The 14,726-nt window shown below is 41.1% G+C and overlaps 1 protein-coding gene and 2 long non-coding RNA genes across 4 annotated transcripts in view; 1 reads left to right on the forward strand and 2 right to left on the reverse strand.

Annotated features, from left to right (window-relative positions):
- The first annotated feature begins 618 nt into the window (after window positions 1-618).
- Window positions 619-4,254, forward strand: LOC146475059 (uncharacterized). The gene is made up of 2 exons (XR_014866099.1): window positions 619-865; window positions 1,254-4,254. It is a non-coding gene; the product is annotated as an uncharacterized LOC146475059 (long non-coding RNA).
- LOC146475060 (uncharacterized) overlaps window positions 2,058-14,726 on the reverse strand; it is a 28,929-nt gene continuing 16,260 nt past the window's right edge. The window contains exons 20-29 of one of the 2 annotated variants that reach the window (XM_085116726.1): window positions 14,194-14,292; window positions 12,783-13,008; window positions 12,041-12,073; window positions 11,023-11,228; window positions 9,896-10,017; window positions 8,469-9,137; window positions 6,231-7,112; window positions 5,388-5,615; window positions 4,467-4,522; window positions 2,058-3,050 (exon numbers count right to left, since the gene is read on the reverse strand). In XM_085116726.1, the coding sequence (XP_084972852.1) occupies window positions 2,955-3,050; window positions 4,467-4,522; window positions 5,388-5,615; window positions 6,231-7,112; window positions 8,469-9,137; window positions 9,896-10,017; window positions 11,023-11,228; window positions 12,041-12,073; window positions 12,783-13,008; window positions 14,194-14,292 (2,617 nt within the window). In that variant the 3' untranslated portion in view covers window positions 2,058-2,954. The remainder of the gene's footprint in view (window positions 3,051-4,466; window positions 4,523-5,387; window positions 5,616-6,230; window positions 7,113-8,468; window positions 9,138-9,895; window positions 10,018-11,022; window positions 11,229-12,040; window positions 12,074-12,782; window positions 13,009-14,193; window positions 14,293-14,726) is intronic. The other variant, XM_085116727.1, reaches the window with a different exon arrangement.
- On the reverse strand, window positions 7,126-8,460 carry LOC146475061 (uncharacterized). Its single transcript, XR_014866098.1, has 3 exons — window positions 7,835-8,460; window positions 7,690-7,750; window positions 7,126-7,432 (listed from the first exon to the last, which is right to left on the reverse strand). It is a non-coding gene; the product is annotated as an uncharacterized LOC146475061 (long non-coding RNA).

The following is a 14,726-nucleotide window of genomic DNA, read 5'->3' on the forward strand; positions in this document are numbered from 1 at the left end:
CCCTTATGGCTATAACGTCCTCCGTTCAACGTTTCAAAGAACGAGATAAAGTTTTCAAATTCTAGAATTTTATTAGAGAATATAAGGAGACTGACCCTCAGGCAAGCGCATATGAATTGAAGGCGGCAGAAAGCAGTTAACTGCCTCAACAAATTCGGCAATGAAAAATATCTCAAAAAAAAATTACAATACACTTGTTCGGCTTGTTCGGAATCGTCATAACGACCAAATGGGAGATCCTAAGGTCGTTCGGCTTGATTTATTAGTGACGTGTATATTGCGAAGCCAAAGTCACTTGATACAAATCGAAGCAGGCAGAGAAATAGTTCGCAGCTGAATAGTTGAACTAGTTACAGAGTACATTTTCTTTTTGTCACAAATTTCATAACTTTTTGTTAATTTTCAGTTTCCTCTAAGATTCACATTGGCAAATTCTGACTACGTCAAAAGAAATATGATTCTTGCATGAATAGGATCTAAACTAAATATGAAATACGTGTGTAACATGTATATGCACTGCGCATGACAGATAGAAGAGAAAGGTTCTCGCAGTTATATACGCAACCAGACTTTTGCGAAAAAGCCTGAATTTTTTTCAGGTTTTTCCCCAACAGTTTGGTTGCGTATATAACTGCGGGAACCTTTCTCTTCTAGGATCTAAACCGTTAGATTATGGATTGAAGGGAAATCTTTTTCGAATTTTTCTAACGTTTTGTTGATTTCTGATCTTTTCCTACCCAATTCTTGCAAGCACTATTTAAGTAACTCGCAAGCATAAAATTTTGCCAGAATCCATTTTAATTCCTTTTGGTCTTGTTTATTGAGCATTTTGCAATGAGATTTTCATATCCTAATCTTCAAGTAGGTTTTTCATGACTTTCCAGTTATTTCCTTTGGTAGTTCCGTTAGATTCGTTCGTGAGGTGAATTTCGCGAAACCAAAAACACTTGATATACAAGTTGAAACGGGCAGAAAAATATTTCATTTAGTTTTAGGGTACATTTTCTTTTGCCATCAATTTATTTTTATTTTCCGTTAAATTTTCTAAAACATTCCAATCGGCAAATTCTGACCACACGGAACGAAATCTGTTTTCTTACATGAATAGGAATTGTCGTTTTCTTTTCTTTTTCTACCCAATTCTCAAAAGCACTTTGAAAGTAATTTACCAAGCATGAAATTTTACCAGAATTTCATTTTGCGAATACATTGCTTGTTGATCATGACTTTGTCATATCCTAAAATTTAAGCAGGTTTTTCATGACTTTCCGATGATTTTTTGAGCTTAAGGTCGGTTCGATTTCTTCTTGAGTTGAATTTCTGACTGAAGGCAAGCGCCTATAAAAAGTGATTAATAGTGATTCTATGAGAATATATCAACACCGGGAAAGGAAAATTCTTCAGATTTGGATGTATCATTGAGAATAGTACTTTATTCAAATACATGAATAAATACTGGAATAGGGGTACCATGCTCGTGTAAGAGAAAACGACGAATAATTATTCCACCAAAGCTTAGGATTTTCAATACTGCTGTCCCAAGCTAGCAGGCAGCCATATCATTTAATGCGAAAACAACTGGTGACACCTCTTTTTGTTTTGGTGTTTTGATGTTCTAGGTCACTGTAATAAACAAACAAACAAACAAATTCATTAGAGATTCTTCTTCGATGGAGGCCCAACCTGGGAGACATGTTTTCTGCCTGCTCTGGTTGTATTTTAAGACTCCTCTCTATAAAAGAGGCTTCTGGAAACGAGGTTTCGAAGCAAGCTAACAACGATTCAAAGAATACGTGACAATTTTTTTATTCTATTAAAAGGTGTACAAGGGCAAACGACGTTTTTTCTCCATCGGCATTTAAATTTATACTACGACCACTACATTATGTGCTAATGTTTAAATATTCCTGATAAATAGTCATGTTGGAAGCGTATAAACTGCCGACTTGTCCGCGCTCATCGCATCGAGTAGAATATGAGTTATATATACAGTTTAAAGTGGCATGCATACGGCAAGTGAGTGAATGCAGTTTTTCTACTTCATTTTGGAAAGAGCACACCTGTAAGTCACCTCGTTCCCACGGTCCTTTCTCTTGAGAGGATCCTGGGAACGAGGTTGACCTGTAAGTACGTTCCGCAAGTGGAAAATCACCTTGTAACTACCTTACGGGGGAAAAAATCAGTCTTTCCTTATGGGACTGAAAAGCATCATCAGGCGGTGATTTTAATTTCTAATACCAATAACTTACTTTCCCTATTGTTGCTATGTTAGGCCTGATTCAGACACCGTCCTTCCCATGTGACGTACCTAATACATTTTCGCTCCGCTGTTGTTTTGGCCGGAAACGGTGTCGACACAATGTGACTTCTGCCCAGTGCTCTGAATGTCAAAGTGAAGAAATTCAACCAAGGGCGGGAAGACGACGGGAGTAACTGTAGCCTCCTAAGCTGACCTTCATTTGCTCCTCACGTCACGCACTCTTCCCCCGTGACGAACGACGGATAGCGTGACGTGACGTAGGAGGCTAAAGCAACTGTCGTACCATAAGATTTTGGCAAAATTATGAAATACTGATCCAGACACAGGTCCACTACCAAACAACTTTGTTTACATAAGTGCGGCACAGCAGAAGTAGAGCGTCTGGACCGAGCCTTATTATAATACTACTGTGTGCTTCGATCCTATTATTTCATCAGCGTGAAAATGCCAAAAAAAGTCCACGTACCAATGGATCGTTCAGGGATACGATAGGAGAAGGTACCAGTACCCCCCGCGCCTCGTATGACCCAGTCTCTCGACATCCCAAAATTTAATAAATTTAGATATAACCTAGATTTCAAGGTGTATAACGACTGCCCTCCATTGCGTCGCCACGGAGTGCCTGTCCGCCAGGCCAAGCATGAAGATAGAGAAGACGATTATCCATTCCATTAAGGTGAATTCTGATCGGCCATTAAAAGAGCTCATCAAGCTGTGATTCTGGACGACGAGGGGGCTTCTCAAACCCAAAGTCTGGGCTCCATGTATTCTGCTTCGAAGATTTTATACTCTATAGAAAAAAAAAAAAACAAAACAAACAAAGAAAAACAGTTGAAACGTTGTGTGTATCACGTCGAGTTCTTTTCAATGTATTTGAATTAGTTTTCCTTTTCCTGAGTTTTACGATTTCCAGGTTTATAAAGAGACCTGCGTATAGGAACAAGTGTTCTATAACCAATTACAGTAAGCACGATCTTTCTCAGGAACACCGTCCAAGATTTATTCAATGCGAATTTCTCCCGCGCTTATTAAAAAAAGTAGCAAAGTAAAGTAATTTATTTAATCTCAATGGCACGGGGAGTGCTTACGCAATCTCCCGAGCCAGACGCTCATGATATAGTACTTGACAATAATCCAGATCCAATTGGAATTTGGAGATGTTGGTTTTTGGGGAGAGGAGAAAACCGGAGTACCCGAAGAAAAACCTCTCGGAGCAAGGACGAGAACCAACAACGACTTAACCCGCATATGACGCCGAGTCCGGGAATCAAACCCGGGCCACATTGGTGGGAGGCGAGTGCTCTCACCACTGCTCCATCCCTGCTCCCTACACTTGAAGTTTATGCTTCAAGCAATTATTATTGGTTGATTGCGTTGTCAGGAAACTATCAAAAAAATCGACCACCGCACAAACACAAAGTTCTTACAGTAATGTATCCTTGCTCTCGGGCTGCAAAGGAAACAATAATATTGAAAAACATTGTTCTTGATTTTCATCAACTGTAAGGGGGCTGGCTTAACTACAAAACAGCCGGCTGAGGAAACTTTTCTTTCTTGTCACTGTTTTCTCTGTGGCTGAGCTGTGAAACATGTTTAGGAAAACAACATTGGCCTCCAAGAAGAGACAATGCTTTTGACTTGATTAAAAAACATTTTCTTATTTTTGGAGGCATGATTTGCACCCCATACATACGGTCCTTGTGTTACCTAAGGCGATTATTTTTGAAAGGTTCTTGTTTCACCTGCAGATAGCAAATTTTACTCGGCGGTCAAAACGGGCCAAATAGAAAACAAAAAAACTGATTGTAATGTCAGCTATTTCATGGGTGGCTAAAAAGGAAACTTTTGCTTCCGCAACTGTTTTTTCTCTTGTCAAATAAAGCTTTAAGATCTAATAAAAAGACACTATTGTTCATCCTAATAGTAACAGAAAAATTAATAGAATAGAATAGAATAGAATAGAATAGAATAGAATAGAATAGAATAGAATAGAATGGGATGAAATGCAATGTAATAGAATAGAAAAGAAAAGAAAGGAAAGGAAATAAATTATCAGAAATTATATCTAAATTGGAGAAAAGGTTCTTGGCAAACAGGTATCTCCGAGGTGGGTAAAGATTATGGGGAAAAAGTGTTAAATGTACACCTACAAACTCTAGTGAATGCCCCACGCTATACATAAGGTTAGGTTCCCAATAAAACTTACAGATTTGCGCTTGGTAGAGTCGCCTCTTTTGTCTGACGTGGCCCACAAGTCAGCGACTAGAAACAGAGGCAAAAAAATTAATTACTCAACAATTAATTGATTCTTATCAATAAAGATTTGGTAATGCAGAGACATGCAAAAATTAACGATAAAAACCGACGTTTCGGTGTCTTCATGACGCCAATAAACACTATATGCTAATTTATTGTTACACCTTGCCGCAGACTCTGTAATTTTTTATTTCTCCTTGACAATGGCGTCATGAAGACACCGAAACGTCGGTTTTTATCGTTAATTTTTGCATGTCTCTGAATAAATTGATTAATTAATTAATTAATTAATTAATTAATTAAGCACGCAAGCAATAAGTAAGTAAGGAAGGAAGTAAGGAACGAAAGAAGGAAGGAAGGAAGGAAGGAAGGTAGGTAGGAAGAAAGTGGAAGATACTCTGAACTCTGAGCCTCGATGAATGGAACAAATCTGTCCAGGTACAGCTTGATTCCGTAACAACGTGAAACGCTTACTGCATACATGCACTCTTGACCCAGCAAGGTTTCCATGCATTCCCAACATGGAGCCAAAGGTGTACCTGCTTCTAGAGCAGGTTCAAAACTTGCACAGAAGGCGTTTAGTGTGAAGATAAAGCTAGATTGCTAACAGTTCCTTTCCGGATGGCCGAGCGGGAGAGCTAAAGCAACGACGTAAATACAGTGACATTGGAGCGAGCAAAAAACGGGAAGAGACTGGGGAAGAGGCCCCCTCAGCTTCCTCTCGGCGGAGCTCTTTCTCTCACCCGCATGATAGCTCACCTGTTCCACCATTTGTAAGAGACTGATAGCGGACGCGGATTTACACTATATTCGGTACAATGTGAACATCATGATAACCTTATTACACAGTGGTAAAAGTATTTATATTTACCGGAATCCCGCGAGTCTCTCCTGGACGTCTCCTTTTGTTTGGATTTGTATTTTGCAAATGAAGAAACAACGACACCATCATCATCATCGTCATCGTCATCACTTTCATTGACACGAGCGGGGGTTTTCCGGGGAGACTTTTTGTTGCTGGAACCTTTAGACGGGACAGTCGAGGAGAAGAAGGTGTCCAGGCTATTGGATAGTGTCTCACGCTGAGACGACGCTGGCACTAAAATGGTGAAGGTCATAAAATCAAAAACGTAAACGTAAACATCTATTCAGTAATTTGATGTTTTATGAATCGATGCTCGGTAAATAAAAGGAAAACGCATGCAACATCACCAGGTCGGTTCATTTCGCAAAAACCTTGTCGAAATACATCTCCCCCCCCCCCCCCCCCCACCAAAAAAAAAAAAGAAAAAAAGAAAAAAGAAAAAAAAAGCAGAAGAAATAAACATCTTAAAAACGCGATTATAGCGATTATGCCCTTTCTAGACAACTGGAAGTTTTTTACCTGGCCCCGGTTGTTCAAAGAGTATACAACTCTATCTAGTGGATAAATAGCAATACAACGGATAAGATGTACTCCAACTAATACATTTTATCCGCTTGATACGATCTATTCGCTGGATAAAGTTATTCACTCTTTGTACAACCGGAGGCCAGCTTTCTTAGGCTGCAATTAATGTTAGTTTTAAATTTCTCTATCAAGGAAACCGTTTGAAAGCGCATATCCACAGTGTACGACATTCTGCACAATATTTGTTTCAATCTCAAAACGGCGGATTTTCCTGACTGAAATGCCTATTAACGTGTAATTTAGCAAAACAGTGTAAATTCTTACGTGTACTTGCAGGCGATCTCCGAGAAAGACTGGGACGAGCCCCTGCCCTCCCATCACCACCAGCAGTTTTTGTCTTCCTCCCGGACACGACTACGCCATCTTCATCGCTGTCTTCCTCCGAGTCCGCGGGCACACTGTGCCATCCCGAGCCCGAAGCTATAGGATTTCCCGTTTCTTTGTCACGGCTACCGCTGCGATTTAGACCTGGCCTTTGCCCACTCATGGGCCTTTTAGACCTCGCAAGCCCTGGTCTTTGTAGGCTTTCTTCTCTGCCGGATTCAGAGTCCTCAATATCGCGATTGACCGCCAAGTTTCCTGAAGCTCGCCTTTGCCCACTCATGGGCCTTTTAGACCTCGCAAGGCCTGGTCTTTGAAGGTTTTCTTCTCTGCCGGATTCAGAGTCCTCAATGTCGCGATTGACCGCCAAGTTTCCCGAAGCTCGCGATAATCCAGGCCTGCCATCCACAGTTCGAACTCTCTCTTCGCTCGCCCTGGTCGCAGGTGCAGGAGGGCTGATCCCTCGGATTGAACTTGGTGATACAGACCTACCTTCCTTGGTTCGGATTTTATCTTCACTCGTACCAGAAGGGCTGGCTGCTCGGTCTGAACGTGACAGAGAAGGCCGCTGTTGGGCCATTCCTGTATCTAGCGATCTTCTTGGGCGTGAGACTACCGCGTCGTCATCGTCATCATCATCATCACTATCCACGATCTCAAAGGTTTTCTTTGAACGTTGCTCAGGTTTTTTGTGCGTGGATTCGTTTACCAGCCCACCAGACCAGTTTTGGTTTGATTTCGATCTCGCTGGACCGGAGTTTTCATCTTCACTGTGTTCAGAGATATTTGAAAACTTTGGAGCGGAGATCACACGTGTTCGTGAACCTTGAAGAGATAATAGACAAGATCAAATTGAACAGGGCTTATTCGTGAAAACAATGACCAGGCCAATTCATGCACGCAGTTGAGGTTTGTTTTTATCAAGTGCCAAACTGCAGACATTTACTATAAAAAGATGCTAATGGGGTAATATGACAGATTTAGTACTAACAATACCCAGTATGTCTGTGGGGATTCAATGCAAGGTGTATTACGTGTATTGCAAATAATTTTACAAGAAGCAGGGTATGGTATGACAAGAAAAAATGGCAAAAAGGGCCTGATTGAAGGTTAGTTGTTACAATTCAGTTTTCGATTCAGGACACCTGGGGTGCTTACCATTTACGCAAACCACCCGGATGGAAATTTTCGGCGTAAATACGAAATGATTTAGCTTGTCTTAACAGAAGATGGATAACATGCAAAATGTATGAACATCAGCTGTAAATCCCAAAAGGAGTAATAAAAATGCATCACTTTGACAAGAAGCCCATAATTTCAAAAGCACTCCAAATGGAATGAGGCATATCATTTGAATTTCCAACTGGAATTTCCGGGTTTTCCATGTCAATGGTAAGCACACCTGATTCCCTACCGATCCGACTCCATCAGCTATCTAGGGAAAGAACTCTTTATACGACCCCCTCTGTGCTAGTCTCCCTCGCAGCCGTTTTTTGGGCTGTCGCGCAACGCTCCCCCCAAAAAACGGCTGCGAGGGAGAAGACTACCTTAGTGCCAGTTGAGAAGAACTCTTTTGGAAATTATGTGAACATTTTCTGTCGCTAAGCCTCTGAATGATTTATCACTATTTGACATTTTCAGTCGGGGACCAACTACCCAAAGAATTTCGAAAACTTCGAATCTTAGGATTAGAAATAAGTCAAGCAGTACAAAGGTCGTCACTTTCCCTCCCGCATTAACAAACTCCTTTTCCAAAATCGCAGGCTCTGTTCAATCCAGGAGAAAGGTTTAAGATTACCGCCCGTCTTTCGTAACAATAAGTGCATCAAACACAATTAAGTTTTTGCAGAATTTGCACTGACTAGAAAGACGCAGATTATTTCAGTTAAAAAGAAGCAGCAAAGAGATTAATCGTGTAATGATCACATGCAACTGTTAGAGATATTTCTTTCGAAGGGGGGAGGGAGGGAGATTCCATAGAACAAGATAAGGTGTTACCTCCGATCACAAAATAGATAGGTTACATTGGTTTATAGTGAGAAGGCAGAAGACTGCTAAGTAGGTAGATTGTTAGATTGTAAGAGAAATTAATCTTGACGTATGTCTGCCATCAGTTGGTTATTGATCAGTGTTAACGGTAAGTTGATCATCATGCAGCGGTGTTACATGGATCAAACATACCCTCCGCTTTACAGCTCTGATCACCGCCATCTTTGATTTGGTTCTTCGGAGATTCTTCCTTAGCGGCTCGTTTCTTTCCTCGTTTCTTTTTCGTAATCTCAACAAACGGACCCTTGTTGTTAACAGCAGAAGATGTTTTGTTGCCTTCTATAGGCTCATCTGAGTTCAACTGAGTTCTTTGTTTCGCTTTTTTACCTTTGTTACTTCTAGCTGGTCGACCAATCACAACTCCATCGGAGTCTGAGTCAGATTCTAACTTATCACGTGCGAGTGCAGATGGATCACGCGCCTGATCAAGTGGAAGTTCTAGATCACGTGCATCTGCCTTGCCACGTGGAACTGGTTCTGGAACAGGCGCTTTATCACGCGTAACTGCTGATGAATCACTTGTATCATCAAGTGCAAGTTCTTGGTCACGTGTAAGTACCTTACCACGTGGAAGTGCTTTTGGAGTACGTGCCTTATCACGTGCAAGTGGTGCTGGTGCCCGAGCTTTAACATGTGCAGCTTCTCTAAGTGCAAATTCTTGATCACGTGCTGATTCTATAGGATTGTCGCGTGCAAGTGTTCGTTGATTCAGAGAAGAATCACGTGCTAGTGGCAGGTCACTCTCTGTGGTGGCCGCGTGAGTGGGTGAAGGTATCACGTGATCAGACGATTCCTGTGGGTCTTATAGCAAAACATGACAAACAACTTATTGGTTCATGGTGTAGGGATACTTATACAGGAATAATGAAATCTCACTTTAGAGCAAAACCAGTGAATTCTTTGGTAAGATGAGAAGAGTACAAGAGTGCAATGAATTCTGTGTCTAGTAGACTGAGTAGATGTGCAAGCACAAAGACCACTGTTTTACACGTACCATGCAAGCAGAAACATAAGCACAGGATACCCACATCTAAACCGCTGCGATGCAAGGATAGCGCAATCATAAAAGCATAACCAAGATAAAAAGAAACCAGCTTTCCTTATGCTTGTGTTTATACTAATAACGTAAGCACTGACAAAGTAAAATGACAGCATCTGCCAAATACACAAGAATTATTCAACAGAAAATAACGATCGCAAAAACTTTCTATGCGACTCTTTTCTTTGCTCTATAATAATCTGGCATCACGAGTTATCATAAGAAAACGACTCACTAGGCCAATATTTAAAACGAAGTTCAAATGTTAGCCGACGGTTAGACTGTCAGCTAGTCAGACATTAGCTAGGATTTAGACCTCGTTTAAATAATCGGCTCTTTAAGTCTATGAACATGGAATCACAATCGCACATTCACAATAACAGAGTAACACGTGATAAAATATTAGTCACCTGGGAAAAAAGTTTAGTCGATATAAATAAGCATTGTTTACTACCGTGTGGTCGGCTTTCACAATGACTGCCTAATATGGTCAGTGCTGTATGGAGAAACTGGTTCTAACCTGTCAAACTGGATCTCCTAGGGCCTCTTATTGCAGGCTCTGGGTGTCTCCGACCGCTGGATGATCTAGTTACCAGGCCATCATCGCACTCTGGCTCTGAGCCAAGCAAGGCGTGACTGGAACTAAAATAGTTTATACAACTGTTTCTTAGTCACAGTCAACCATCCGGGACATTTCCAACTTAGAAAAACGTACCCGAACGTCTGTGGTAGTTGGCGTTAAATCACGAAGACATTAAAACGTATCTATTTCCCCGACGTATCCGGATTTCTGAGAGAACTGTCGAACATTCCCGGATAATGAAAACACAAACTCCGTACCAAACCTCTAAACTTGGTTAAGTCTCCGAATTGAAAAAGCGCACAAGTGAAAATGGCGGCCTTTCTCCGCCACTCAGTTTATTCCCATGATCGTCGATACTGATTAAACAACGAAACCCTGATCATCTGGGATTTTCCCGACATTTGATGAACAAGCTTGTAAGGATCAAAACAGCGCAACAGAAAAGCGTTTCTACTCTGAAGCCGCGGATAAACGTTTCAACCTTTTACTGCATAACAGCGTTGGACGCGTGGCAAAACATCATTTAGCATCACTCCAACATTCATCTAGAATAAAAAAGTTTAACATAATCTAACATGGGGTGCTAAATGTTCTGACTTTGTAGACCCAACAAAATGTTGTACAACAATAAAGAGATTTGGAATGACGTTCATAGCCTGCAGTGCAGGCGTTTTTTATGGGCGAGCGCTGAATAATAAATTTAGTACGCGTATTTGAAGGAGGCTGAGGGGGAGGGAGGGGGGCAGGAAATGAGTATTTTTTCCTCCGCTCCCCCTCCCCCCTCCTTTATTTTTCAGCCAGTCGTCCTCTCCCTTAGGGTCACTTTTGACTCGCTCCAGCCCTCTCGCGCTTCCTCGCCCAAGATGACAGCAACGAAGGATTATTCAGCGCTTCCGCTCCAAAAATACGCCTGCATTGCAGGCTATGACGTTCACGGCAAACGGCAGAAATGAGCACGTGACCACCCTGTTTACCCCATACAATATTTGCCGCTCGCTGTTTTCAGTTTCTCAGTAAAATTGAGTCGTTTTGCGTTAGCGTCACTAGTTTATCAATTTCACTACCTTCCTCTAGTTCTCGTATCACGTGACTCTAGCTCGTCCCTAGGTTCCTTCAGATGTTTTCTTCTCGCCGAGTGCGCTCTCATTGCTGATTGGATGGCGACAATTGCGTCATCACGGTCCGTCATATCCAGATCGTTGTCCAGTTGTTCAATGTATCTGCTGCGCACGGCTTGGCCTCGCAGGGCTGCTTGGATCTCGGTTATTGCCTACAATAAATGTTCCGATGATTAATCATGTTTTCGCATTTGGAACGGATTCGATGCTTTGGTTCAATAGAAATAAATAAAATAATACATAAATCACTTAATTTAAGTGTCAATGTATTTTCCAGATCGAATTGGAAGTTAGAAGTGTAGGTTTTTGAGGAGAGGGGAGTACCCGAAGAAAAACCCTTTCGGAGCAAGGACGAGAACCAATAACAAACTCAACCCACATATGACACCGAGTCCGGGAATCGAACCCAGGCCACATTGGTGGGAGGCGAGTGCTCTCACCACTGCGCCATCCCTGCTCCCCATATAATGCTACATGTACTTCGCTTCTTCGTCACTTGCATTTGAAGTGGTTAAATAAACGGGTTTAACGGCAAAAAGTGATCACAATAGAAAAACAACAACATCAATTTCTGTAAGTAGTAGTGAAGTAGTTAGGTGTCTTTTAACACAATGTATAGTAGTATTAATCGATCGTTATGTATATTTTATAATGTAAAGTAGTTAGGTGTCCCCAATAGACCATTTCCGAGTTGCTTTGAACCTCATTATGAAAACGAGGCTAAGTGTAAAGTTTTTGTTATGACAACTAGTTTTCATTCACATGCAAACATAATTAATTTTCATATGAAAAGTTTTGCACTTAGCCTCGGTTTCATAGTGAGGTTCACAGCAACTCGGAAATGGAATATTAGCGTACATTCTAGTACGCTAGATGCTACCACACATTAATAAAGTTTTTACTTACTTACTAAAACAAAACACGCAAACAAAAACAACAACAGCAACAAGATGTAAAATATCACCTCCTCTTTAGCTTCAGCTTCCTTTTGCACGGTCTGCAATGGCATGAAAAACTGCACGTAAGACTCATGCGAATACACACAGATAAGTTTTTGAGCCTTAGTATTTCAATTTACTTTTCCCTTCACCACATAAAGTCAAACTTAGAGTGGACCTTAGAAATCTGTGAATGAAAAAAAAGTCCTTTGGTGTTACTATTCACATGACAGCCTTTCAGCAAAATTTTTCCTGTGCTAGTTTTATATTACGCTGTACAAGATAACGCTAGACTACGATCAGTCTTTACTTTTCTTTGGAATAGTAAAGCAAGCGAACTACGCGAACGCGCGCAAAAATTGCCTCCCGCGAGGAGATCCCACGTGCGTCTCCTCGCGGGAGGCAATTTTCGCGCGCGCCCTCGTGGTTAGCTCGCTTTACTATTCCAAAGAAAAAAAAAGAGACTGCTCATAGTCTAAGATAACCTTAACTTTTAAGGCTTTGGACAAAATCCTAAATAGTGCCATTCAGGTTGAAAACTATTGAGCTGTGTCGTTCTACCCTTTGAATATTTTAAAAAATAAAACTCGGGCTGTTGTTCTTACTTTGGAACGTTTGAATTGAAGTTGAAGAGAAAATGGAGGTCTGAAATTCACAAAAGTGATGTTTCACTCCCCTTTCCCGTTCCCTTTTGCACGTTTTACGTTCCTTTGTCCAAGTCTTAACGCTATCACTTGCTAATCACAAGAAGAGACCCTCTGACTATACCCTGTCTCTGTGTTTCCGCCAGTTTTTCTGCAGGGTAGAGGCAGCTTGGTTCTGTCTGTCTTCATCTTCTTGTTTTATTCGCTGTTTTCTCCCCTGGTATCCTCGCCACTGTCTCTGAAGAGCCTTGGCGGCTCGCTGCTCTTGGAAGTCTTTCAACATTCGATCCAAGTCATCATCATCATTCTCATTCGGTGGAGGCGGTTCTTTAATGGACAGCCTTCGCGGACTGTAAAATATAAAAAGCAGTCGACAAGTTAGTAAGCTTGTCAGCGATCAAACCTGTGGCGGAGACACTCATTTGCTGCGTCCTTTTTGGTCAGCACCAAGGAAGCGCGCGGGGTCTGGGGACGAGTTTGCAATTCAAGCCAAAACCTAACCAAGTAACGAAATGAAACCTCACAAAGGGAAAAACAAAAAATCTTTTACTTTCGAGGCATTTAACTTGGTTTTTACAGACTTTGAAACGGTTTTCTCCAGGACTTTCTGACCATATTCAAGGCGGGGCTCGTTCTTCTCGGGAACACACATTATTATGTCGTAATTCTACATGTTTTGCATGCTCGAGCCAGCAAACACAACTAATAATCATCAAAACAAAAGGACAACAGGTATTGCCATGCAGAGAACTCCAATTAATTTCAGAAAATTTTAACGCCTGACGATTCTTTGACCTTTTTTTCTCTTGCAAACCTCCAAGAGGACTTGCCCGAGTAGCAAATGTGACAAATGTTTCAGTTTTAAGTTGGATTCTCACCGTGTTTTTGAAATATGTCAATAACCATTGTATGCACAATTTGCATATTAAAGCCTTTTTCCTGTCACTGTTGAATGCAGCCACCTAACCACTGTTAGTACTAGGGATTAACTCCCCACCTGAACTAGTAAATACAACGTGAAAAGTTCGAACAGAATTTACCGCTTCCATGCTTTTTCTCCGTGTCATTTAACTAGAGGGGAGATGCAAAATTTACACATTTTTCAAACTTATAATAAGTACTTTGAGGAAGAATAAATCTATAGTCCTGTTATAAGAACATCGCCTTTTCCGAGACTTCAGACGCGTTTCTCAACTTATAACACAGTTCAATAGCAACAACACAAGTTACTTTGCTGTAGTCTCAAGTATTCAAGGAGTTTTCTATACAAATCAAGTACTTCTGACAAAAATTGGAGGCCGTTTCATGAGAAAATAATTTTCAAGGTGTTCAAGGACTGGGAAGTTTTCAACCACTTTGCAAAACCCGTGCGAATCATGTTGAAGATGAAAAGCAAAGCCGCGGAGACTTTAGCTCCAGCGGACGTAAAAGTCCTTTAAGAATCAAAATGCCTAACGCGGATTCGTTATCGCTGCAATTTAAAATTTTCATCAATCATAAACTTGAAAGGGCGATCCAGTGTTTATGGAGTTCACCTGGATAAACTTGCAGCCGAGGATCTGCGTCTTCCTCCCTCGGTAGCTTTCCCGCTTTTCAATGCCTCCAGCTCCTCTTCAGTAGATTTAAGCTGTAACCTGATGGATACAACGACATTACTAAGGTACTGCATACATGGCCGAAAATAGTAGCTTATTAACCCCTAATATCAAAGAACAAAGTCCTCCATCTTGTCCCCAGACTTTTCTTGTAAACGTACTGTGGAGAAGTTTAAAATAATTCAGCTTGGGTGATCATATCCTTAATTCTCATGACCTCAGGGGTTAAATAAGCATTGATATTTCAAGGAGAAATTACACGTACAAAAACCACAGGATTACACGTACGACACGCATGAACATAAGCTCAAGGAAGTTTACGCGGCGACAAACAAAAGCCCAAGTGACATATCAAGGCGCAATTCGTTTCAACTATGATCATCTTAACATTACAGGTCTAATTTGTTTGTGCTTGCGTTATTCAGTTTACAACGCAAAAACGCAAGCACAAGGGAAAAAAAAGGAACGATTAC

Source organism: Pavona decussata, unplaced genomic scaffold (assembly GCF_977016875.1).
Source record: "Pavona decussata unplaced genomic scaffold, jaPavDecu1.1 SCAFFOLD_87, whole genome shotgun sequence".
In the NCBI taxonomy this organism is placed as follows: domain Eukaryota; kingdom Metazoa; phylum Cnidaria; class Anthozoa; order Scleractinia; family Agariciidae; genus Pavona; species Pavona decussata.